Below are 27261 nucleotides of genomic sequence, written 5' to 3'. Positions count from 1 at the left end.
TATCTAAAACCTTCCTAACGAATCTTTCGCCCTTACAAATGGGAATAGCACTTGTAGACGTAGAATTTAAGTACAAAAATCATTCAGTAAAAAAACCCCAAGCAACTAGCGCTTTGGAGTCAAACTGCCTGGATTCAAATCCTGGTTCCCCCAGTTACTAGTGTGTGATCTTACAAGTTAATTTGTCATCCCTGCAGCCCAGTCTGCTCACCTGCGGAATGAGGACAGTAACAGTCCCCCGGGAGTAAGTGAGTCAGCGTGGGGAGGATGCGCGGCCCGAGTCAGGCCACCTAAGTGTCCCCACGGTCGACTACCTTGCCCCAACTCCAGAGTCTGACCGCTCCTCCCTCAAGCTGTTATAAACTCACCGCGTCATTTCTTTTTGTTACTAAAGGTGGGAAAGACAAAATTGAAAAAAATAAGGACCCCGAAACACCCTCCTGTGAAGCACGTGTTGAAACATTTGACATCTGTTGAGCTACAGGGCTCTCCCGCCGGCCCCGCCTGCCCACCGCCGCCCAGGACCCGGGCGGGGGCGCGCGGCGCGGGGCCCACCCCCCCGGGAGGGGGCGGCTCCCCCCCCCCCCCCCCCGCAGCGTCTCCCGTCCCCACGCGGGGACAGTTCTAGCTCTCGTCTCCTGCCCGACAGAGCCGGCTGGAAGGCCAGCGAGCGCACGAACCAGTTCGCTGGAAGCTGAACTCCAAGCAATGCTTTCAGTGCAAACCCGAGCGTGTCCCTGTTTCATATTTAACTTGCAACACGATACCCGGTGGCCGCCGAGGGACTGGGAAAGGTCTGCGAGCCGATGACGAGGCGCCCGCTGAGATGGGCTCCACGCGCAGGTAACACTCAGCTCTAGACAGCGTCTCCGACCTACATCCCGGCCCCCTTTAAAGTTAATCTGAACGCCCCGCACGGGACAGGAAATGAAAAGTGAGTTTTGCTCCTTTACCGTGGCACTGGGACTTCCTGAGGTTTTCAGGCCACTGCCGATTGGTCCAGCGCTACCATTTCCTTCGAACTATTCCCACTTGTGTCTGTCGGACGTAATTAGGGTTGCACGCTAAAAAGAAGTGTTAAAATGTAACAGTGCCGTGAAATCTGACAACTATTTTTTACTTTAACCCTCAGCACATCAGGAAAAACAGCTATTAGCATTTGGCATCCGGGTCCGATGGAATCTGTATATTTTCAAGTCATTTCACACATACTTTACAGAAGCAAGAATAAAAGGATAGTGAAAACTAGTCTGTTAGAAGTTGTAGTAAGGATTTAAACACAGCAAACCCTCGGTAGCAGGTAAATTTTAGTGCATAAGAGCATGAAAGTGAAAAAATATTGTCGCACATCCTTTTAGCGAAACAGACTGGCCTTGGTTCTTGTCACAAAAGCATTGCATCCTGAAGCCCTCCCCGATGAACGACGAACTGGATAAGAAAACCGTTTTGCTTGTCCTGAGAAATATCGTTCAGTTGTCAATTCTGAGTTGAAAATTCATTGGGCACATTTTTTTTTTTAATTTAGAAAGAGAGAGAGAGAGAGAGAGAGAGAGAGAGAGAGAGACTCCCAAGCAGGCTCATGGTCAGCAGTGAGCCCAATGTGGGGCTCAATCCCACCATCCTGGGATCAAGACCTGAGCCAAAATCAAGAGTCAGACACCCAACTGACTGAGCCACCCAGGCACACCTCATTGAGCACATTATTATCTGAAGACCCAGAATCTGAGATTTCTTTTATACAGTGAAACTACTTCTTCTCCTTCTCTTCCTCCTTCTTCTTTGTCTTCATCATCATCATCATCATCATCAGAGGACAGAGATGTTGCTAACTCTTTGCATTTATTTTTGATTTCTCTAATAAGTGTAAACCATGTCAGTTTTTCTCTTCCCCAACTACATTCAATGCAATCGAACAGTAGAACAAAATGTCAACACTAGTCAAACTATGGAGACAGCCCAAATGCCCAGCGCGGACAAAGACGCTGCGGTACACATACAATGGAATATTACTCAGCCATCAACAAGATGAAATCTTGCCGTTTGCAACAACGTGGATGGAGCTAGAATGTATTATGCTAAGCAAAATAAGTCAATCAGAGGAAGACAAATATCATGATTTCACTCATATCTGGAATCTAAGAAACAAAACAGATGAACATATGGGAGGGGGGAGGAAAGAGAGACGAAAGGAAAGAAACCACAAGAGACTCTTAACGACAGAGAATAAACGAAAGGTTGAAGGCAGGTGGTGGGTAGGTGATGTGCTAGATGGGGGCTGGGCATTAAGGAGGGCACTTGTTGCCACGAGCACTGGGTGTTGTATGTAAATGATGAATCACTGAATTCTACTTTTGAAACCAATATGGCACTGTATATTAACTAACTAAAGTAGAAATAATAATAAAAACTAAAAGTAGTTTCCAGTCCTCTCTAATATATTCTTGAGGTAGAATATAATACTCTGGTCCCACAATTAGAAAAATGAAGTACAACAATATATTTCATTATTGCATCATCCTCATCTAGGCGATTCCATCATTCTTTTTAGCATAGTTGGGAATAAGTGATGAGCAATGATGAGTCATAACAAAATAATTCTTATGGTGATAAAACAGTCAAATGTTTCAAGATACAGGAAAATATAATCTATAAGAATGCACAATGTAACTTACATTTATAAGAGTTCAATAGACCCACATGGCAATGACAAGACAGAATGTGTTTTATTCAACTTATTTAAAAAGTAAATTCTTTCTTTGTTCTTTTGAAAGCCTCTAAGAAAGAATAAATATCATGGAATGCCAATGCTTTCAAAGAGTAAGAACTGCTCAAAAATAAAACTCAAAACCTTGGAGCCAATCAACTCTAATAATACACCAAAGGTTAAGAACACTTTTTCTCAAATTATGTTAAATGTTAATACCACACGAATTAAACATTTTAAATGTGCGGGGCGCCTGGGTGGCTCAGTCAGTTAAGCGTCCGACTTCGGCTCAGGTCACGATCTCCCGGTTCACGGGTGCAAGTCCCATGTCGGGTTCTGTGCTGACAGCTCAGAGCCTGGAGCCTGCTTCCGATTCTGTGTCTCCCTCTCTCTCTGACCCTCCCCCACTCACACTCTGTCTCTCTCTCAAAAACAAAGAAACATTAAAAAATGTTAATGTGCATAAAATCATCTATGAAATTAGAAATGTTATTTTAAGTGAAAGATGTAGTAAAATGGGGATTCTCTAGGACTAGAGGTACTATGAATTAATACAATAAAGAGGAATTTTATTTTACAAATGTGTTTAAACTTCATTCTCTTTAACTCAGTAATCAAACTTTTTAAAGCTTCATCGTAAGAAATGATCTGAAATATTGAGAAAACTGTACGAATGAAAGTTTTTATTGCAGTGACATTGATATAAGTTAAAACTTAGAAGAGGCCTAAATCTTTGGCACAAGAGGGTAGCCCGTCAAAGAGTCTTTTAAAATAATGCTTATAAAGACTATCTAGCAGTGCGGAATGATCCTCAGCTTTATTTCAGAAGAAACCTCTCCCACGATCACTCTCTCCCTGAACAGCTAACTGCTATGAGGCACATACTCGTAGATATCCACTAAGTATAGCAAATCAAAATACCTAACGACGTTGCGTTATCGCCATACTACCATCCTATTCTAAACATACTGTTTGTGCACACCCCACTGTGACTGACAGAATCACCCAAACCAAATCACTCAAGTCTACTCTATACACTTCCTGTTCACTCCTACTGTCTAGCAAACAGAAGCCTGTTTAAGTTAATGGCTAGCATCGTGGGGGAATTCATTTAAGGAAAAAATACACTATGTAAAATTACATACTATAATAAACTACGCTAAAATGAGTATGTGTGCACACACATGCATACGTATACACAGACTTGGAGGCTGTCTCGTGATAATAGTGGTTATGTGCCAGTGGGAGATTATTTTTCTTAGTTCTAAGTTTGTAAAAAAAAAAAAAAAAAAAACACACAACTATACTTTGAAATTCAATTCCAGTGAGATGCCAGGAAACCGGTATGATCATATACATTCATTATGGCATCGTAAAATGACCCAATTCTTGTGAACAGCAACATGTGATACACGTCAAAATCCGTAAATTTGTTTATACCTTTTACCTAAAAACTCCTACCCTGGGAATTTATCGTAAGGAACTAATACAAACGAAAAAAAGCAAAAAGACTGTGGTATTTAAAAACTTAAAGGTTGTCTGAAAGTAAAAGAATGACTAAGAAAATTAAGGTTACGTTCTTAAAAAATAGTAGATACAAAATGCATAGAAAAAAGGAAAACACACAACATAGAAAAAAGGAAATGTTAAGCTAAAAAAGCAGAACACAAATAATGTTGAATAAACAGAGTAAAAGAAAATTGCATTAATTATTTTAACTAACCAAATATTCTCTCCGCCACTACAAAAGGGATGCGCGCTCTGAAAAGTAAGGAAAACTGTTATGTTAAATCACGGAAAGTGCTTTCATTTTGAAAGTGAGTATCCTCTAATGGGGCTGTGAAGATCAGGTTTAAAAACGAAAACATGGAAGGAAAGTAGATACTAAGGGATAATAATTTCACATTTTAAAAAAGGAAATCTAGTTTCAGAAAAGATAACATAAGGCTTCTGCTAAATGATAAAAGGAATTCTTCTCTGGATACACAAGTTTCCTTAAGGAAAATAAATATTAAATATGTTCACAGGTGACTGCTCCAACAAAGTTGCACGGAAGCGAAATTATTAACACAATTGTTATTTTTCTTTCTAAAACAAGCCAGCAGTGGTTTTAAGTTGTATGGTTTTTCTTAAGACTTTGAAAATGTTTTTTGGCATTTAATTGGATATTCATTAACACTAACAGAAAAGGAAATAGTGCCACCTACTGAACTTTCGCATTAAAAAAAAGAAATCAGTATTCTTCAGGCCGTGGAACTTGCGGTCTGCAGCAAGAATAAAATGGATGATAATTAAATATTGCCCAGTATATTTAAACATTACTTTTTACTACTAATACTTGATAAAAAATGAATTATAAGTTTAAATTCGTCTGATTGCCCGAATGAGAAATAATTAATGAGTGCTGACTGTGCACATGGCAGTGTATTAGCACAAACAGCAACAATTAAACAACACTATCACATAACATCACAGTGCTCATGACAAAAACAAAAAAAAAAAAAAAAAAAAGAAGAGGGAAATTACTGCTGTGGTAAGATTAGACGCAAATAACTACAGTCAAATATTATCTAAAATGAGATTCTCGGATACGTCTCGGGGTTAGAAAATGTTGATTCAAAGTTACTAAACGTAGATCCGTAAAACTAAAGCGTTATCGCTAAAAACCAATGCAAGAGACACACAGAAGTGTGAAAGATCACGGCAGAGATCTGGCCCATACACACTGCATATCCGCGGGTGTCGTTCTCTTCCCCTCAAAGCTAATGATCGGATGAAATGTCCAGTTATGCTAAGGCCTTCAGGGTCAGTGACTCCACGTCAGCCGGAACAAGCTCTCCCTGCAGCAGAACGTAGGGAAGCCCCCCAAGCAGAGGAGAGCCGCGCCTGCTCTCTGCCACAGCACTCCACACGCCCGGCCGGGATTCCCACGCTACACAGAACGAGGGTGGACGCCGTCACAAATGTGACTGCACTACAAGTGTTTTCTTTTTCTGGATATAATGGCGTGACCCCCATTTTGCTTGGCGCTGAGATCTTCAGGAAAGCGGGTTCGAAGATCTTATTGAAGACCTACCATAGGAGGTAACCTTTTTCTCATTCATTTGTAACAATCCAAAGTTGGCTACTATTCCCATTTTATAAATGTGGCCACCAGGAGAGAGGAAAAAGTGAGTAGGCAAGCTACATTTGGAAGTAAAAAAAAAAAAAAAAAAAAAAAAAAGAATGGCTTCAAATTGTCATACTTCAATGAAATTCCAAGTTATGAATTTTTGGAAGTCAAATATCCCGTGACTAAAGTGAACATCAGGCATCACTGTACAAATGTATCTAACTTCAAGTCCCGAACAATAAACAAAAACTTAATGTTTAATCTTTTAATCAAAAAAACTAATGTTAAGTGTTTTCCAGCAATTTCTGTTCTAAGAACGCAAAGAACATTAATTCAGTATCCTACAAACACAGACAGGGTCATGGTTAAAAATACTCCCTGCATCTGACGTCAATGAAGGGGGAGCCTTTGTACCCCCAGTATAGTGCCTTACTTATGGTGGGAACTCCGTAAGTAAACTAGAAATAATAACAGTAAGAAAGTAAATCTAGCCTTTTTTAAAGGAGGTGTATGCACAGCCCTTAACAAGCAACAAAGTATGCCGTGTCTCAGGTTCATGACAGATTATGCAGTCTTGAACTCTACCCTATCCCTCTTTTTCAAAAATACATGGTTATGTTCGGCCATTGCCGGAGGGATATGAGATCCATTCTAAATTTTAACTCCTGATCAGGCCCTTCTGTTTAAGACCCGGATATCTGGATTTCCTACCCAGGCTCCCAAGTTGAAGCCTTGGCTCCTCTCTCTATCATATTCTCCACAGTCTATCACCAAATCCCATCCATCCAATAGCTCTGGAATCTGCCCCTGCCTCTGCACCTCATGTTCACCAGCCAGAATTCAGGCCCCATCATATTTCCCTTGGATGATTACAACGAGCTCATCAACAACACTCTTTTCCCACAGCCTCCTCTTTCTCGAGTCTACCCTCCTCACCGGAATTTACTGATCGAAATTTTCCCAGCTTGTCCCAGCTACTGAAAAATATCCATCGATTCCCTCATTCCTTATAGAATACTGGGTAGATATCCCATATTATAATTTAAAATCCTACGTAGGGGCGGCTGGGTGGCTCAGTCAGTTGGGCGTCTCACTTGGGCTCCGATCATGATCTCATGGTTCATGAGTTTGAGCCCCGCGTTGGGCTCTGTGCTGACAGCTTGGAGTCTGGAGCCTGCTTCAGATTCTTTCTTTCTCTCTCTCTCTCTCTCTCTCTCTCTCTCTCTCTCTCTGCCCCTCCTCCGCTCACACTGTCTCTCTCAAAAATAAACATTAAAAAAATTAAAAATAAAATAAAAAATAAAATCCTACATAAATATTAGCCCAATCTTTCCTCCTCCACATAGATTGGAAGCTCTAGGAAGGAAAAGAAGGAAAAGAATCTTTCTTTTTCATTCACCTCTGTATCTCCAGAAATAAGCAACACGCCTGACATACAGGAGACTTTCCACAACTACATGAATGAATGAAAAAGTGATTTTGATTCCCCTTTAGCACCAGTGACACAAGATCAGTATATAAGCCTGTAAATGAAGGAAATAGCTTTATTTCACTTTAACAGAAATAGGAAAGCTCTGCGGTGCCTGGGTGGCTCAGTCGGTTAAGCAACAGACTCTTGGTTTCAGCTCAGGTCATGATCTTGGGGCTTTGTGAGTTCGAGCCCTGCACTGGACTCTGGGCTGACAGTGCAGAGCCTGCTTGGGATTCTCTCTCTCTCCCTCGCTCTCTGCCCTTCCCCGACTTGTGCTCTGTTTCTCTCAAAATAAATAAACTTAAAAAAATTAAAAAAAAAAAAAAAGAAATAGGAAAGGTTTATGTACTTAGAGCAGGTAATTAGTTAAAGAAAATGCAATTACTGCACTGTCCTGAGAAGATTCAAATTCAGGAAAGCAAGACAGAATAAATCCTAACTTGTAACTAAAGCATTAACTTTGGGGTCTCACACCAAGCCAGCCACGGAACATCTATAACCCTATGCCTGACGACCTCCCTTCCTTAACACACACACATACACACACACGTTAATGGGGGAAATTTTCCAAAAAATGTAACTATGGATAAGAGAGATGTTAAACTTCCGGAAATTTTAAAATCTAGGGGGGGAAAAAAAAACCACAAAATCTTTTTGTTGTTGTTGTTCTGGTTGCCTGCAAGGGGAAAATAGGAAGCAAATGTTAAAATACTTAATGTTTCTAAGACATCTTATATGATTATTTTGTTGATTTAGAAACATAAAAACGATTTTACTGTAATATTGGAAATGTGTTCTTATTTTTACAAATCCAGACAGTTTACAGAAAAAAAAAAAAAAACTGAACAAGGGAAGAAAAATTTGACCATGTCCACTATAAATTATAGTCTATCATATCTGGGTATGATGGTACTTTTATTCTTTCTTGAAATGTAAACATGTCTATCTGAGGGATAATTTTACCGGTATGAATCCACAGCCAGAAATACCCATTATCTTTAAAAACCTACTTTAACCCGGGGCACCTTGGTGGCTCAGTCAGTTAAGCCTCTGACTTCAGCTCAGGTCATGATCTCATGGCTCCTGAGTTGAAGCCCCGCGTCGGGCTCTATGCTGACAGCTCAGAGCCTAGAGCCTGCTTCAGATTCTGGGTCTCCCTCTGTCTCTGACCTTCCCCTGCTCATACTCTGTCTCTGTCTCTCTCTCTCAAAAATAAACATTAAAAATTTTTTTTAAAAACCTACTTTAATCTTTATGCTGTAGATAAAAACCATTCCTAAGGGTAACAATAATAAGCAGGAAAAGTACCGTGAATAAAAAAATCAAATAAGATATCAAAACATGACTTTTTCTCAAGTAACCAGACTCAAGAGATCAATTTGAAAGGAAAAGAGAAAAAGTTGAAGAGTCACAAGACAAACGTTTCTGTTTTTATACCTATGTTCTGAGAACAATACCAGGGTAATAGATGACGCTGAGACTAAGAAATCTGGGATGTGACTGTCATCTCTGCCACTTAACAGCTGGGTTACTTTGGACAAGCTACGTCTTGACACAGCTTCCCCATCATCCTGAAGAAACTTCCCTCAAGACGGCAGTAACTTTGTCCGCGTCCTGAATTTACCTCTCAGGCCTCGTCACAGGACTTGAGGTTCACGCGATAAAAGGCGGAATGCAGAATGAGTGTAGGGTTTAAAGAGGAAGCAAGACCGGTGTTAAGTTCTCGAGACCAGTAAAACCAATAACACACGAAGCGTGAGGTAGAGGTACACGTTACACGGGCACCACAGGAGCGTGGCGAGGGAGGGGAGCTCGGAACCAGCCTGAGTAAAGATACGCAGGCCCACAGCTCCTTTTGGGAAATAAAAGCAAGTTTGTGATCCTGGAGATGGAAGCCTGAAGCTATCGGGGGCAGGAAACCACCATGCAAACCGGACAGAAGTCTGATTTCAGAGGCCTTACCTAGGTTTTCACCAAGAGACCTGTGATTTGAACGTCATGGGGAAGTCACCAAGTGTCAGCCCTTGACGACGCTTCAGACGCAACCCGCTGGCTCAGCTGCTGTAGAACCAAGGAGAACGAGCAACACAGTGCACCCAGTTAATGGCCCTGGATACACAGGATAAACCTGGCCCAGACCCCTGCCCTCCAGCCCTGCAAGGTGGCAGGGGAAAACAGCTGAGTGTTAAGGGAAGGGCCGTGGCCTACTCGAGGAGGACTCAGACGTGAGGCTGGACTTCGGGGCCAGAAGAAACTCCGCAAGCCCGTCCTCTAAGAAAACCGGCTTGACGATGGTGCCTCTCCATTTAGGAGTGTCCGACCCAAGCAGAGATTTCCAGGAACCACAGAAAGAAAGGCCAGGAGCGGGCAAGGAAGGGACATCTTATCCATCCACCTTCAATCCCAGTTCTCGTGTAGGACTCGACCCACGGGCGGTGCCCATAAGGACAGCACTGAACAAAGTCAGCTAAATCTTAATCCAGCTCTGCTCCCCATCCACGGCGTAACTTGAGGCGATGTAACTTAACGCACCCCTTTTTTGGGCTTTAATTTCTCCTCTGTAAAGTGGGAATGAAACTAGCATCTGCATTAGGGGCCGTTTCAAGAAGAAATGAGATAATGCTTATGAATACATCACGGGATATCTAAGATAAATCATCTGAAGGCTGCCTTTATTTTTCTATTTTCAAATAAACACAAATATTAGTATTTTGGCATCTGAAAAACAGTACAAATGTCCTCATTAACTTTCTTCTATTCATTAAGTGATCCAAACTGTGAGAATAAACATCTTTCTCTACACGATTAAAGTATTTTTTTAATGTTTATTTTTTTTATTTTTGAGACACAGGGAGACAGAGCACGAGTGGGGGAGGGTCAGAGAGAGAGGGAGACACAGGATCCGAAGCAGGTTCCAGGCTCTGGGCTCTCAGCACAGAGCCCGATGCGGGGCTCGAACCCACGAACCGTGAGATCATGACCTGAGCCGAAGTCAGACGCATGACTGACTGAGCCACCCAGGCGCCCCCTCTACACGATTAAAGCTATTTTCACTTCGGATGCAATAAGCCATGGCTCTCCCATCGACATGACTGGTTCTCCATGAGAAAAAGGGTTGTTCTCTGTGACCGTAAGAGGCAGGAAGCTGACAAAGTGTTTTATGCCGTGAAATAGACATACTTCTTGTTGAACAGTTTGTTGTGGAAGATAAGGCCAGTTCAGACAAAAGATAAAGGTTTAAACAAAGGAATAAAATTAGCAGGACTGGTTATGGGAAATGAAGAAACAGAATGAGGGAAGGGGTCAAAGACACATTTCGAGCTTGAGTGACTAGGTGTTAGATGTGCCACCAACAGAGAGCATACAAGCGTGGGGGCACCTGGCTGGCTCAGTCCGTTGAGCGTCCCACAAGCTCAGATGGTGATCTCACGGTTTGCAAGTTTGAGCCCCACGCCGGGCTCGCTGCTGTCAGCGCAGAGCCCGCTTCGGATCCTCTGGCCCCCCAGCCCTCCCTGCCCCTCCCCCACTCACGCTCTCAAAAATAAACATTTTTAAAAAATAGAGAGTACACGTGTAGTAAGAGTGACATAACGTGTGCAGCCTTTGGCATAGCGATTTGAGGTGCCCGTGGGAAACGTGGAAACGGCCACCTGACAGCTGGATATAGAGTCTGAAAGGTGTAGAGTCTGAAAGGCGTAGTAGGGTACGAGTTTGGGGAGTCATCATACACAGCTGGTTGTCAAAACCATGAAAGTAGATTAGATCACACATTGAAACTATATAAAGTGAGAGGAGCAATAGGTCAAGAATAAAATTTTAGGAGCACCAACATCTTAGAGGTAGGGGAGCAACGTTAGATGAGCCCACGAAAGGCACAGAGACTGAATTAATAATGGAGCATTAAAGATATCTTGTCTCTGAAGAAAAGTAGTTTCAAGAAGTGCCCAACAGGTGATAAATTTCAGCAAAATAGGTTCAGCGAAGAGAATCCCGGGAAGAAAGTGGCAGGTGTGGCAACGTAGTTTTTGGATCTCCCCAAACTGTATACAAATGCAGCAACATAACGAGGTAACAAAGTATACCCATCAACACCAACCCCCAAGAGCCACAAAGGCCAAGGAGTAGCTCTCCGTGCAGGTGGGCAAACGGTGAGAAGCAAAGGGGAGACTGGCCCAAAGAGGCGGTGCTCCCTGCAGGCCCGGCCGCCTCATGTGAGACGAGTGGCCCAGAAGCTGCGATGGGTGTGACTGCTTCCAGGATGGGGACAGGCGGGGGGGCGGGGGACAGGAGCCCAGGCAAGATCTGCAGAGGCTGCCGGAGGCTGGGCCCAGAGGTTTCAAATCCACCCCTTCACTGCTCCGTCCAGGACAGAGCCTGCGAGAAGAAACCTGCTAGGACCACACCACGACTGAGCAGAAAAGGAAGACTGGCATCACGGAAAAGAGAAGATCCAAATCAAAGCAGTTAAGAAAATCACAAGTCTCAGAAAGCAAGCTGCCTTTTCTGAGCACTTACACCCAACACCGGAAGAGGGAGCACTGGGGACTTCCTTCCCAACATTCAGAAAAACTACATTCACACGCCCCATTTCTATAAGAAAAAGGAGATTAAATCACCAAAACAACATCCCTACAGACGACGAAAGTTCACGAGAAACGTCCTCAAAAACCAGACGAAAACACTTATTGTACTATTTTTAAATGGTCTAAAAGACATGAAAGAACATAAATCGAAATTAGAAAAACTAAGAAATGAGGTGACAGAATTCAAGAAAGTAGCTGTGTGGTCTGACAATGTGTATATGGTGCAATCGTAGGACTGCATGAGCAAAACAAACAGACAAACCCAAACTGGAACCTGTTTGGGTCATCATGAAGGACAGTATTAGTGTCACCGCCATACGTGTCATCTAGGATACAGGAGAGGAATACTTTGGAGTGTTCTGATTACATCCTCTTGTTTCTCCCTGGGAACCAGAGTACTAGTCATGGACAAGAGCATCTACTGACCTGACAGTAAAACACCCCATTGGCCTGACTTGGAGTTGCAAATATCTGCACGAACTCATGAGGCTCCCTCCCTGTTACCTGTCTATCCACATACACCAATACATTTATTTTTGAGTATACGTATTTACCTACTGCCTAGAAACAATGACCAGTAGTAACAAGTACTCCTAGTACCCAGATTATGGACTTGAAATGCCATTTCTCCCTGGAAAATGATCGCAACTGTGGGACAAGAGCATACAAGGTAAGCCGAAAACACTGTGATACGCGAGGCTGCAAGGACGCTACTGAAGGCTACTGTGTCACGTGAGAAGGATTCAGAAGCCAGACTGCAGAAGCCGCCGCTGGCCAAAGATGGGACAATCGAGCTGCAATACGGGTAAGTCTTGGAAAGGAAGAAACCTACCAGATATGTTTAAAACTATGAGTTCATACTGATATTTAAAAAAAAATAACTCATCAGTCCTCTATGGATGATAAAGGGACCAATTCATTGTCTTGAAAACTGGGTATACAAAATGAAAGAGCATTTCACCTTCAAGCATTTACCTTCCTTGCCCTGGATGAGCTGTACCACCAAGTAACTAAACAGTGAATGAGGGAAAGGCTTCCCTCATGACATTATTCTACCGAGAGAATGAAATAAAACGAAGTGATAGAATATTGCTACCTTGCAACTCCTAAGGGATTAATGCTCGCACCGGGCATCAGGCATCAACCAACGCTGCTAACATCAAGCAAGTGAAAACGAGGCGTTATCAGCCTCCTGGCGAAGGAGCGCAACGGTCCATGTATCTTGCCCAAAGTATTGAACCGGGGTCTGATTAATCCTCAGATTCTCGCTGCCAGTGTGCAAAAACACGCTGAACTGCGCTATGAGCACACGATCAGCAAAATCCACTGTGGGAAATCGCTCTGGTCAAATGACCCAGATTCCTCAACAAATAAATGAAATGGTAAGAAAAAGAAAGGGATTTGGCAGGGGCAAGGGTTGGGGGACCTGAAAGATGAAAAGAGACTGAAAAGGCACATAACATTTTAGGAGGAGGGTGAAGCAATTAACCTAAAGGACCTAGGGACACACATTTCACGGATAAAACTAAAGACAAGCAGGAAGTAATGCCTACAAGGGTAGCCCAGTGGTCACTTCTGGGGGACGGACGAGGGACTGTGACTGCAGTTGGGCACACGGGGTTGGGAGGAGCTTCTGGGTAGTTGGCAGGGTTTCATGTCTTGAACTGGGACATGATTTATTTATTTATTTTTAACTTTTTTTTTTTAACGTTTATTTATTTTTGAGACAGAGAGAGACAGAGCGTGAACAGGGGAGGGGCAGAGAGAGAGGGAGACACAGAATCCGAAACAGGCTCCTGGCTCTGAGCCGTCAGCACAGAGCCCGACGCAGGGCTCGAACTCACGGACCGTGAGATCATGACCTGAGCCGAAGTCAGATGCTTAACCAACCAAGCCACCCAGGCGCCCAGAACTGGGACATGATTTAAAAGGTATTTGCCTTACAATAATTCATGAAGCTACCTCTCCCCCAAAAAAAGAGCAGGTAGGACAAACAATTTCATTTAGGTCAGGCATTTAGGTAGTAATTGGTGATCTCAGTGAGGGCTGTTTCAAGAAAGGGATGGGAGCAGAAGTCAGACTGCAGCAGCTTGAGAAATAAATGGTAGGTGTCAGACGCAGAATTTTGACTTAAGGAGTCACAACGTCTCGCGTGAAAAGATCTAGAAGGATTCATGCTTGTTAAACAAGATTACTCTTGGGAAACGGGAGTATAAGGAAAGTGAGCAGGACCTTTTATTCTAAACTTAATACACTTGGTTGGAGTGCCTGGGTGCCTCGGTTGGTTGAGCGCCTGACTCTTGATTTTGGCTCAGGTCACGATCTCACGGTTTATGGGTTTGGGCCTCGAGTCGGGCTCTGCGCTGGAGGAGCAGAGCCTGCTTGGGATTCTTTCTCTCCCCCCCCCCACCCCCCCCCTCTGTTCCACCCCTGCAAGCATGCACTCTCTCTCTCTCTCTCTCTCAAAATAAATAAATAAATAAATAAACAAACAAACAAACAAACATTTTTAAAAAACCCTTCAATATACTTGGGCAATAGTTAATTTTTCAACACATTTGTTACTTTTGTTAATTATTTTAAACTTGTAAACGTTATTTTTTAAAAGGACTTCATACTAAAACTAGGCACCTCTGGGGAAGAAGAGACACATCAAAAGGGCTCCAAATAATTTCTGCGGAAGAGTTTCATGGATGGAGATACTCTACCTTCAGGGAGGGGCGTATAACTCCCAACTCCTTATGTGTGGGCTGCACTGGGCAACTTCTTGCCAAAGAGGACAGCATGGGGTGGGGAGTAACTTCAAGGGGAGAAAATGCACAGACACTACCTCGGCCAGGTGATCAAGGTCAACACTGACACTGATAAATCATGTCCACAGTGATACAGTGTAATGACAATGGAGTCCTCCTCTCCAAAACTAGTAACCCAGTCTGATCATGAGAAACACCTCGAATTCCAATAAAGGGGCATCCTATATTATATCTGACTGGTACTCCTCGAAACGGTCAGGGTCATCGAAAACAGGGAAAGTCTAAGAAAGTCAAAGCCAACAAGAGCCAACAAGACATGACAATAAAATAATGGGCATCCCGGATGGGGGCCCTGGCACATAAAAAGGATGTTAGGTAAAAACTAAAGATAATGGATTTTAGTTAAGAATAATGTATCAATACCGGCTCATTGATTATAGCAAACGTAGCACACTAACGTAAGAATAATAACAGGGGAGGGGTGCCTGGGGGGTCGCTTAAGTGTCCAACTCTCAATTGTGGCTCAGGTCATGATCTCACAGTTCACAGGATCAAGCCCTGCACTGGGCTCTGTGCTGACAGCGTGGAGCCTGCTTGGGACTCTCTCTCCCTCTCCCTCCCCGACTTGCGTGTGCACACACATGCACACACACCCCGCAGTCAAGATAAATAAATAAATAAACATTAAAAAATAACAGGGGAAACTGGGTACAGGATATAAGGGAACTCTGTCCGTATCTTCTCAATTTTTAGGTAAATGTAAGACTATTCTAAAGAATAAAGTTGGAGTGCCTGGGTGGCTCAGTCGGTTAAGTGTCCGACTTCGGCTCAGATCATGATCTCACGGTCCGTGAGTTCGAGCCCCGCGTCGGGCTCTGTGCTGACAGCTCAGAGCCTGGAGCCTGCTTCGGATTCTGTGTCTCCCTGTCTCTCTGACCCTCCCCTGTTCATGCTCTGTCTCTGTTTCAAAAATAAATAAAAAACATTAAAAAAATTAAAAAAAAAAAAAAGAATAAAGTCAACTTAGAAATTTTTAAAAATAGAAACCTTAAAAGCGGCAACGGTATAGTATCTTTACCAAGTTTAAGTTCAGGTGGATACGTTTCTTGCCATAAGCAAAGCCCAGTAAATGGTTTCCATTTCTCCTGTCGTCACACAGGTATGCTGAATCCATCAACAGACCACCTAGAAGACTCTCACAGACCAGCTGATCTGGTCACCGCACTCAGAACCCAACAACGACTCCGGCAGAAGATGCTATTTTCAGACGCTGCTCAGCACAACAGAACAGGGAGCAAAAAGTACCTTACTCATGTGAATCTGCAAATGTGTATGGCAAGCGGGGGAGAGAATGTTCTTGGATAAAACACAGGTACTGGCCATCAGAACTATAACAGTCCAAGCGCAGTGCGCATTTAAAAAACATTTTCGGGGCGCCTGGGTGGCGCAGTCGGTTAAAGCATCCGACTTCAGCCAGGTCACGATCTCACGGTCCGTGAGTTCGAGCCCCGCGTCGGGCTCTGGGCTGATGGCTCGGAGCCTGGAGCCTGTTTCCGATTCTGTGTCTCCCTCTCTCTCTGTCCCTCCCCTGTTCATGCTCTGTCTCTCTCTGTCCCAAAAATAAAAAATAAACGTTGAAAAAAAAAAAAATTTAAAAAACATTTTCAAAGCAGTCTCATTTCTTTTTTTTTTTTTAATTTTTTTTTTAACATTTATTTTATTTTTGAGACAGAGAGAGACAGAGCATGAACGGGGGAGGGTCAGAGAGAGAGGGAGACACAGAATCTGAAACAGGCTCCAGGTTCTGAGCAGTCAGCACAGAGCCCGACGTGGGGCTCAAACCCACAAGCTGTGAGATCATGACCTGAGCCGAAGTCGGACGCTTAACCGACTGAGCCACCCAGGTGCCCCGAAAGCGGTCTCATTTCTAAACATCGAACTGGATACAGCAGGCAAAAACTCCCTCCGTATCATCTCCTCCTGCATCGTCTCCGTGCCACGGTCCACTCGCTCCTCAGCCAGGCATCCACCCCGGCCCAGCTCTCAGGTGTGCACTCCCTCGGCCCCTAAGCCCATGGTGAACGCTATTCTAGATTTATCCTGATTGCAGACTTACTTCACAAATGTGGATCGCATTTCACCTGCAAACTGCTTAAGAGTCAGGAAGGTGAAATGGGAAGAGAGCTGCGTCACTGCTGCGTCTGTGTCTCATGTCCGATTCTATACAAATGACTCACAGAACCTGTCACTTAATCCTCACGAGCGTCCACGAGGTAGATATTCCTAAGCCTATTTTACAGATGATGAACGGAAAGTTCCGAAAGGCACGGCGACCTGGTAAGACGATAAACTCAATGAGCAGCTGGGTGGCTCCCCGGGGCCCACGATGTCTGTACCAGCACCTGTCCCTACCCCTCACCAGGGCACCCCCCGCCGCGGCAGGCAGACAAGACGCTCCAATGCTTCTCCGCCACGAGCCAAGTCAAAGGGTCAGTAAGTGGGTCGTCTCCTGACAGTACTTTGCTAATGATATTTTACGACCAAAGTCTGGCCCTGTCTGTGGCTCTCAAGGAAAACAAACAAGCTGGTGAACAAGCATTATCATCCCAGGTGTGATAATAATGATCCCACCCTCTGCACCGCGAACCAGAATACTAGGGGCTTTCTAACAGGCTGTACCCGTGGGGAAAAGAAAGATTTCAGATGGTAAATGATTTATTAAATTGACTTGGGAGGCTATATTAAAAAATGGTAACTCTAGGACTGCATTTTATATCCCTTCCCTGAACAGGAGGAAAAGGTTTGATAAGCATCTTATTGTCCTGCCTGTCACTTATTGCAACCTTACGAACCATATGCATACCTTATGAATCAGCAGTATTTCTGCTCCTTGGAGCATGTGTAATTGTTGTTTGCTGAAAAGGGAGTGTTCACGGCTTATGCTATTTCTTTTTAAAATGTTTATAATTTCTCTTGCCTAAAACTTCAAATGAAGTAAGATTCTCTTCTTGCTTCAAATGATCCAGAAGAGAAACTCAAAAATTTACTGCAGTAATTTCAGATCGAAGTCAGTATCTAACATCCCTAACCATGAATCTCCTTGTGTATCATTTGCATGCTATGAAAATAAAACAAGTGGGACTAAGTACTTAAGAGTTGACTGTTATCAAAGTTCTGAGCTTAATTTTCAGTAGTGAGCTTGATAGGACTTATTACATTATTAAAAATGACTCAGTAACTGTCTAAGTGAATAAATGCAGGTTATGCACGGACCAACGAAGAGCCTGAATCACGGATTAAGATAAATCAAACGTCCATCTGAGTCCACATTCTGTAAAAGGCCAGAAGAAACATTAAGCGATTTATTAAATAGGAGGTATAAGAGGAGACAGAAAGATACGTAAACCACAAAATGGATTTAGAAAGCTCCAAAAGGCACAGAGAAAATGGATGAGAATGTTTTAAACAGAGAAGACAGTAGCTCCTGTTCAGAAACAGGCCAGCTGAGAGTGCACGGAAGTCCTGGCTGGCCAACCTTACCACGGATCCCCTGGTATGAAATCCATGATCACCCATCGTCCAGACAACCGCTAAGTACCAGTTACTTAGGCCAGCGCCGCTCCGTTAGTCTCCTCCTGTGTGACACCTTAACTTCTCTCCCAGCGCTGGATTACTGTTCGTGTTTTCTGAGCACAATTCCAAAGTTTGTACTTCGTGTACTTCTAAGTGGCCTTTCAGCTAGAAATTTCGGAGCCACTCAAACATGACTCTTAAAGCACAAGAGGGCACATCATGGATTAACAGCGCTGCTCTCACGAAGATGTCTAGGATGCTTAATCAATCACACTGAGTGACAACAGCAAAGAAGGAAATTCCAGGCCTCCTTGATATTCACATCTGGGAGTGAAAATGGAACCCTCTGCAATCCAGCTACTAACCGGGCCTCTGCCCAAGAAACCCTCTTTTGATAATGTTGACACTGAAATGCATTTGTTGTACTTTTAAAGTAAACAAATATATGCTTAGAGAAGTTGTAACAAATACAGGCTTCTAAGATCAAAGACGCTGTCATAGGGAATGAGGGGTTTACAAGGACAGACTTTCCACGGGGGTTATAAAGAGTAAGATTCAAATACAAATAAATTCAAAGGTGAGGAGGAGACAGAATCTTAAACAGTTACTGAGGGAAGTTGGCATGACTGAGATGCATGTGTAGATTGCCAAGTTCAAGATTTAACTCAGTTCGAGAACATTTATGGAAGGCACGCTTTGTGTGATACTGATTGCGGTGAAACGGATTCCTGCTTTCAGTGGGTATTAAATCCCCAAGACCATGTGGTGGAGACGTGCTAAGCTGACTTTGACAAGCAAAGTCAACTTCCCAAGCAACTCTTATCAGAAAACTATGACACCTCCCAGGGTGCCTGGCTGGCTCAGTCGATTAAGTGTCCAATTCTTGATTTTGGCTCAGGTCACGACCTCACGGTTTGTGGGTTCGAGCCCGGGGAGGGGCTCTGTGGACAGAGCTGTCCGCTGTCTGAGGACAGCGAGGAGCCTGCCTGGGACTCTCTCTCTTCCCCTCTCTCTCTGCCCCTCCCCTGCTCATGCTCTTTCTCTGCCTCTGGAAATAAACAAAAACTCTGAAAGAAAGAGACAGAAAGAGAGAAAGAGAGACAGAAAGAAAAGGAGAAAGAAAGAAAAGTATGATACCTCCCTATCCAAATTTTCACACGGCCGCAGCTAGCAGCAAGCACAGCTACGGTGCTTCATTCTCGACACCTTTAATTACGGCGCCCGCGCTCGTCGGTAGGGCCGCCGCACCCAAGATCCAGAGTATGTGATGATGACGTACCAGCCCACGATAAATCTCTACGGTGGAGGGCCAGTTTTTGCCCAGTTCTTCAAATGAGGCAACGCTGACACACAGATTGTCAAACAGTTTAAAGCTAGCCCTGAAACAAACGGGGAACACTCCAGAATGCCATTGACGTGGAGCAGGAGATTATGAGAAGTGAACTGTAAGAAAGTGGAACCTTAGGGCATTGCTGGTGGCAGGTAAAACGGTACAAGTGTAAAGGTAAAAAGGGAATGAACTGCAACTTTCCCATTTTTACAAGAAAAAGTATTGCGCATCGATCGACCTGCACGAGACCACGAACTACTTATGTATCTCTTCAGAACCTCAGTGAGCCTACACGATCAACATGTAAAACCACGCAGGGGAAAAGGGGCTCTGCGATGATCAGCTAGTCTGCCTCATTAGCTGTTACACTTTTTAATCAAAAATTTCATACGGCCAAACAACACACACCTCTACTCACCGTTTAAAAATGGAGCTAACGCTGCGCAACACTAGTGAATATTCACTCACTCACTGTTCCCAGTATCATCCGACTCACATTTACGAAAATGAGGCGAGGAAAAGAACCGCCCCAATTTTCCTTTATGTTGCAGAGGTTTTCTGACTTATTTAATACCCCGTTCCCATACACTGCATCTACCGAGAAGCTTCTCTCTGTGATCACATTCTGTTCTTCCCTACTTAAAATTTACGGAGGAAATAAATGCCTCATTAGACATAACCTTGCCCGTGCCATGGCTCTCCCTCATACTGCCAGTGCAAGTGTCTGTTGGCTTAAATGTCAGACCAATTTGTAAATAACCTTAAAATATTTTGATTACATTTCTAGAATTTATATGCTGGCATAGCATTTTATGGAATTCAGTCAGGAAAACTAGGAAGACTAAAAACCCATCAAGATAGTTAACAAATGTAGGAGTAAGAAACAAACAAGAAATCACAAACCTTCTTGTGAAGACACAATGGGTGGCATGTAATCAGGAATGTATTCTTTTCTTTCCTCTGCATCTTTACTTCCGGGTTGAGGAAATTGAAGTACATTGTTCTTACTGACAGGAAATGAAGGAATTTGATGTGGGAAAGTGACAGGTTCAATATTGTGAATATAGTCTTCTAGTTCATGAAGACTAACCCCCATAAGCTGGAAAGCTTCGCTGACATCATCCAAAATTGGGTCTGTCCGGCCATCTGGAACAAAGTCAAAAGCCATGCAAATTATTTCAAGAAAATTCCACGAGTATTGTTTTTTAAATATCAAGAAAAAGTATTACGTTAATATGTATCTCGGAGTCAAACACAATACATATATTTAAGAGTTTTTGGAAAGAATTTAATAGATTTTAAAGAAAACCTCATACTGTTTACAGATTGGAAAGGTGATTCCTAAAGTCAGCTTGAAATCTGATCTGACCGCCAGATAATTCATTCTACAGTCAGCTAGCACAGAATACATCATCAGAAGCAGTTGACGGGGGAACAGTGGCTGACAAAATGCAAATGCTCAGTAAATGTTACTATTACTATTTTTCCATCGAACAACTAGCACCCCGGGCCAAGGAGATGTCCATTACGCTTTCACCACTGTTCACTGATGCCTCTCTGGAACCCAGCACAGTGGCCGGCATATAGTTGGCGCACAGTAAGTATTTGTGGGATGAACTACCCTGGTTCCTCCCCTCCCATCCCGGGCGTCACTGTCTCCGGTTTCAGCGACCCGCAGTCCGAGCGGTCCGGAAGCAGATGCTGGTCCTCCTGACTTATCATCAGAAGGTCAGGAATAGGCCCACCCCTACTACAATACCTACGTCGTTCGCCTCACTGCGCCGTGTCACGGACGGATTTTATCAGCTCACATCACAAGAAGGGTGAGCACAGTACATTCAGATACTTTGAGAGACAGAAAAAGATCACTCATATAACGTTTGGTGCAATATACTGTTATAACTGTTCTAATTATTATTGGTTATTGTTATTCTTTTAATGTGTCTAATTCATAAATTAAACTTCATCACAGATATGTAGGTACAGGAAAAAAAAAACCCCAACATAGTACATGCATAGGGTTCCGTACCATTCATGGTTTCAGGCATTCGTGGTTTTAGGGGGTCTTGGGATATATCCCCCGTGGAGGAGGGGAAACCACTGTTTGCCACTGAGTCAGGTTTTTAAATGCAAGAGAATTCACAGAAAACACTTATATCATAAAGATAATTTATATATACAATTTAAATGTCATTAGAAGACAAGATATAAAGTTCAGGTGAGGTTCACTTTACAAAAGTGGTTTATTTATTTATTTATTTTTACGGAAATCTATGATCACTTCAAACTCAGTATGTCTGAATTTAAATCATGCTGTAAAATGAAAGTAACCCAAAGTTCATAAAAACTTAGACACATGCTTGCTCACGCCTACGAGAAAAGTTCTGGAAGGATATGCGTCCAACCATTAACAGTGGAAGGGGCTGAGCGCCGGGGCACAGGGGGAAGCGGGAGACTTTCCCTTCTGACCTCAAACACTTCTGTAGTCTCTGAATTCCGCTACAGGTAGGGGTTAGTTACTCCCATGATGCAGAAAACAGAAGGGATAAATAAAATCAACATTCATTCTTCCTCTTGACGACATGGTTAAGATGAGCTAACAGAATAGTCCTTCTATTCCTATGAAAAGCTTTCTTCTCCTCAGTCCAGAGAAAAATGGACATCTTGAATTTGTCCATATGCTTCGCAATTTCAACCCAGGGCCTTTCGGTTCCCCCCCCCCCCCCATTTTGGGCCACGGATTTCAGAACTTTTTCTGTATCTCTATTCCTACCATCGCTCTCTCATTCAGCTTCCAGTTCTCGTCATGGAGTCTCTCTTGCACCTTGCACTCAGGGAGAGCGCCATCTTCTTAAAAGACCGCTCTTACCACACTGTTTCCGTCCTCGGAAGCATGCGGTGCTTCCCACCAATGTCTTCATTCCCTCACCGTCCCTCCCAAAGCAGATTTCACTCCGCTGTCCATTTTCCTGTAACACCTTCCTAGTGAACCGGCGACACGTGTCAGGCTGGCCACCTCCCTGGGCCCCCCATCACACTCCATCCGACCTGGATGTCCCAGGTTATGCTCTTCTCAGGCCTGGGGTCCACTCCACTCCAAATCTCAGCCTTCCCGGAAGTAATCCTGCCCCAGCCCACGGCCCACGCCCACCTCTCCTTCACCTCAGTCCCTTTGCATTCACTGCCCATACCAGGCAATTGGTGAGTGACGAGTGCTAGTCCCGAAGGGTCATTCTGAAATATTCAGCACCTACTTTCAGTGCACACGCACATACTTAATCCATACTACGATGCACGGAGAAACATCTGCCCTGCGTGCTTTCAGAAATCATTACCTTAGGGAAATCTTAAAATGCATTATTCGTTGAATTAATGGCAACTTCCGATCCTTGCTGTAACTTGAGAGTCATTTTTTAAAAAGGAGCGAACGCCACCAGTTTGTTTTGTCCACAGTCTGCACCCCTGTCCCCACCTTGTGGGCAGGGGCTGTGCCTTAGGACATCCAGGTCTGTAACACAGCGCTCAGTTCTTAGTGGTCCTCAGTCAGTGTTGTCAAAAAGACAAAGAGGAGTTAAAGGATTTAAAGAATACAAGACTCCATAGTGGTAACTGGAGGACAAAATCTGAGTTTAAAACTCAGTATAGGAAAAAGAACCTAACAAAAAGTCTGTAACTAATAAATATACCAGGGATCAGCATTGCTAATAAGCCACAAAACCATGATGGAGGATAATGAACCTGATAGTCACATTCTCACCAGAAGCAAGGAAACTGACTACACAAACCGGGTAATTAGAAAAGGGGTTGACATTAACACAGGACAACGATTACTTGGTGACCGTGGAATACCTGGTTACTTACAATGCGAGCGCATGTTCTGGTTCTGTGTAGAAGGCAGGAAAGGCAGCTATGTATTCAGGGGATATTTTCATTACCCAAAAATACAGAACATCTGCCCTTATTTAGGGAACTTGGTAGCCAAAACTTAAGCTGGACTCCGCGTGACCGCAACAGTAGTCTCGCGGACCATGGAGAAGGGAGGGAGGGAAAAGAAGCGAAAGCCAGGAGGGTATTGTACTGGCGGTGTATTGTCAAGACATGGGCGAAAGAGCGTTATCACTTTGCGGTTCCAAATTTAGATGAGAGGGATCAGTGAAATCAGGCATTCCCAAAATACATTACTTTGGAACTCAAAAAGTCAGGTGACTAAATAGCTATTATGGTAGTAGGTTATCAGTTCATTCACTTATTTCCTGGGTGCCTAGTAAATTATGGCACCATACTAGGTTAGAGAACACAGATGCAATAAATTTGTCACCTGGGGAGAGGAAAGGAAAGGGTGAGAGAGAGAGAGAGAGACACAGAGAGAGACATGGATGATTACAAAGCAAGATGTTAACACACCAGAGTATGCACAGAATTATGGGAGCAGATGACATGAGTTTCTTAAATCATGAGTGAGTCTCAAAACACAAGTAGTTTTGAGGGGGGCCAGAGGCGGGGGGGGGGGGGGGGGGGGGGTGAAGGACACTCTAGGAAGCCGCACGCGGCTATATAGGAACGGACAGCTTAAAACCGTTTTGGATGAGGCCGGTGGCTCAGCACGGTTGAGATTAGGATAGCAGCAGATAAGAAAAAGCTGGCTTACAGAGAAAACCACGTGCTGCTGAAGAGTTTTATTGGATTTTCAGCCTGTAACCGATGGAGTACCAATTAAAATATATATATATTTTTAACGTTTATTTATTTTTGAGACAGAGAGAGACAGAGCATGAACGGGGGAGGGTCAGAGAGAGGGAGACACAGAATCGGAAACAGGCTCCAGGCTCTCTGAGCAGTCGGCACAGAGCCCGACGCGGGGCTCGAACTCACATACCGCGAGATCGTGACCTGAGCCGAAGTCGGACGCCCAACCGACTGAGCCACCCAGGCGCCCCACCAATTAAAATATTTTTAAGAATGACACGCGTAGGAGCGCCTGGGTGGCTCTGTCGGTTAAGCGGCCGACTTCCGCTCAAGTCATGATCTCGCGGTCCGTGAGTTCGAGCCCCGCGTCGGGCTCTGTGCTGATGGCTCGGAGCCTGGAGCCTGTTTCAGATTCTGTGTCTCCCTCTCTACTCTGACCCTCCCCCGTTCATGCTCTGTCTCTCCCTGTCTCAAAAATAAATAAAACGTTAAAAAAAAAATTAAAAAAAAAAAATGACACGTGCAGATGTGTGTTGGGGACGGCTTGTTGCGGTCGTACCGTGGAAGCTGGAATGGAATCTGGGGCCTAAGAAGCAAAGCGTGTCTGCGGGTCTCAATCCTCCAGTCTCAGAAGGAACCTCCTTGAGAAAGCACAACATCCCAGGGAACGCGTCACTCAGTTCTCCAGCTTACCACTTCGGGCAATGACCTGAAATTGAAGTGGCTGGTACTTCCCCCTACACACACACTTCACTTCACATCAGTGAGATGTGGTTTCTGTTAAATACTCCGAATTATTAAACGCCATCAGCTATAAATCCTGCCAGACACTCACTTAAAAAAATAAAATAAAATAAACACTGCAGCCCAGACTATCTGGGGACCCTTGTCAATCGCCTGCGTTCCCTCTACCCCACTCGGATAACCACTGACCTAAAAACATAAAGGAGGAAATCGATGAGTAACGGAGAAGTAAGTGAAAGTTAATCGAAGTGAAACTGACAAAGGTGGCCTTGGGAAAGCGAGCGCAGAGATGCTCTCTACGAAACGGGCAGATACAGAAAGGAGAGGCAGTGTCCCCAACGGAGCAGAGCTGTCAACGAGTATGTGTTGTTACGAGCTGAAGAATGGCTAGCCTTGTAAGAAACGGCCGGTAGACGGAGCGCCTGTGACAACTAGTTGTAGTAGTTTGCGGGCAAGGGAGGAGAAGGACCAAAGTAAAGGAGGCTGCGAGGCATTCTGGAGGTGGTTCTACACGCAGCAAAAACGAGACGGCGAGGAAAAGACCGATGCTGGTTTCCGATCAGAGAGGAGGTGAGGGAGGGCGTGGAGCTGAGAGCGGGGACAGGGGTCCCGGCTGGAGGCGGGAAGTTAGTGGAAGAGGGAGAGGCACCACAGCGATGACTGGAGTTTCCAGGGGGCAGCGGAACCCGAGGGGCGTCAGAGGCCGAGAAAACACCCGATCTCGGGGTAGGGGGACAAGGACGAACATCTCGGAGACGCTGAGATAGAGAAGGGAAGACCGGAGGTGTCACTCGTGACTGGCCAGAGGCAGCCCTCCCGCACCCAGCCCGGTACTCACACAGCTCAGAGTACCGATGGCAGCCCCGTCCCAACTGCTGCAGATAGCGCTGCAGCACGTCCGTGAGGAGGTGGCAGGCGCTGAGTTGCACCGAGTCCCAGCCCAGCGCCTGGCAGATCTGCGCCACCGAGACCCTCAACAACGACCTGGAGTAACTCTCGCACATCCCGCTCCGTGGACTCCACCGCAGCCCTTGCTGCCACTCTCTCCACCCCCACCGCCTAACCTTAGCAGAGCCCTCGATTCATCCTCTAGGGCCCCCGCGGCGGGGAAATCGTCCCCCCGACCCCTGGCGACCACCTCAAAGCGCCAGCAGCACGGAGCGCGCCAGCCTGAGAGCCGCCATTTTGGACTCGCTCCGCCTCCCGCTGGACGGTCGCCGGGGCGAGGCAGCACTAGTCGAATGCTGAGCGCGCCAATGAGGAAGCTCCGCCCTGTTGGAGCAGAGCGATGGTGTCGGGAGCGACTGTCGGGCCTGGGAGGATGCAGGAAACGGCTTGTGCTGAGCGCAGGTGGAGGAGGCGCCCGAGGAGGCAGGTGCTTGGGGCCTTCCCGGGTGGGCTCGCTTGGAGGGGAAGGGAGAGGGGACAGTCAGTGGTTTAGGGGCGAAAGAGGTACTCAGGATAGGAAATTGAAATCCGAGTGTTAGAGAGAAGTGGGAACCCGAGAGGTTGTGAGTGCAGCAGGGGCGGGATTTGGAGCGTGGGAACTGAAGTGCTCCCCCAAATGCAGATCTGATCCGATCTGATCTTGCCTATGCTGATGCTTACCACTGTACAGGCGAAATGAAGTCCCTGCTGCTCGGAGATTAGAGTCAGGCGAGCGAGACTCTAGCGTCGGTGCAAAATTTAGGAGAGCACCAGAAAACTGAAGATCAGTCATTATTTTAATATAGTATTTTTTAAAAAGCCAAACGACTGCCCCCCCCCCCGAATTCCTGCATCACTCTCCTCATTCTCATCCCACCCCTGGGTCCAGTACAACTCAGTTGCCTACACAGTCTGAACAAGTACCTTAAATCGATGAAGCAGAGATTGGGGGAATTGTTGCCTACCCCAGACCCTTCTCTCAGCCCCAGCCAAGTGTTTGCCCTATCTCTTCAAATTGCCACAAATCGAGACTTTGTGATAAATATCTCGAGTTGTAAATGTTAGGTATACGTGTCTAAAGTTTTAATTTGCAAGCCAAACGAATCCCACAGTGAAGCCAGATTCAGCCTGTGGGTAGCCAATTGTAATGGCTGATCCAATGGCCTCTTAAATATGCCCTTTTGTGCTCCCCACCCACTTCAAGCTTCTGGAGTGTTCCTTCCTCCCTTCCCCTCATCTCCTCTGTATTTCTCTGTGAGTTTCTTTATTCTTATACCTGGCACAGTGGATTTAGTATTTGAGTTTATGCACCTTTCCCAGTAAATTGTGTTTCTGAGTGGTTCTACATTCTCCCTACGGGGAATATTCCAGAACTTTG

The 27261-nt window shown here is 44.7% G+C and overlaps 1 protein-coding gene across 2 annotated transcripts in view; it reads right to left on the bottom strand.

The window, feature by feature from the left end:
- The window catches only part of TAF3 (TATA-box binding protein associated factor 3), a 181425-nt gene extending 155281 nt beyond the window's left edge, over window positions 1–26144 (bottom strand). The window contains exons 1-2 of one of the 2 annotated variants that reach the window (XM_049626781.1): window positions 25795–26144; window positions 20430–20672 (exon numbers count right to left, since the gene is read on the bottom strand). In XM_049626781.1, coding sequence (XP_049482738.1) covers window positions 20430–20672; window positions 25795–25960 — 409 coding nt within the window. In that variant the 5' untranslated portion in view covers window positions 25961–26144. The remainder of the gene's footprint in view (window positions 1–20429; window positions 20673–25794) is intronic. The other variant, XM_049626782.1, reaches the window with a different exon arrangement.
- Between the last annotated feature and the right edge of the window lie 1117 nt (window positions 26145–27261).

This window comes from Panthera uncia, chromosome B4 (genome assembly GCF_023721935.1).
Source record: "Panthera uncia isolate 11264 chromosome B4, Puncia_PCG_1.0, whole genome shotgun sequence".
Lineage (NCBI taxonomy): Eukaryota > Metazoa > Chordata > Mammalia > Carnivora > Felidae > Panthera > Panthera uncia.
Note: the sequence above shows the minus strand (reverse complement) of the source record. Positions and strands in the feature narration are given on the sequence as shown.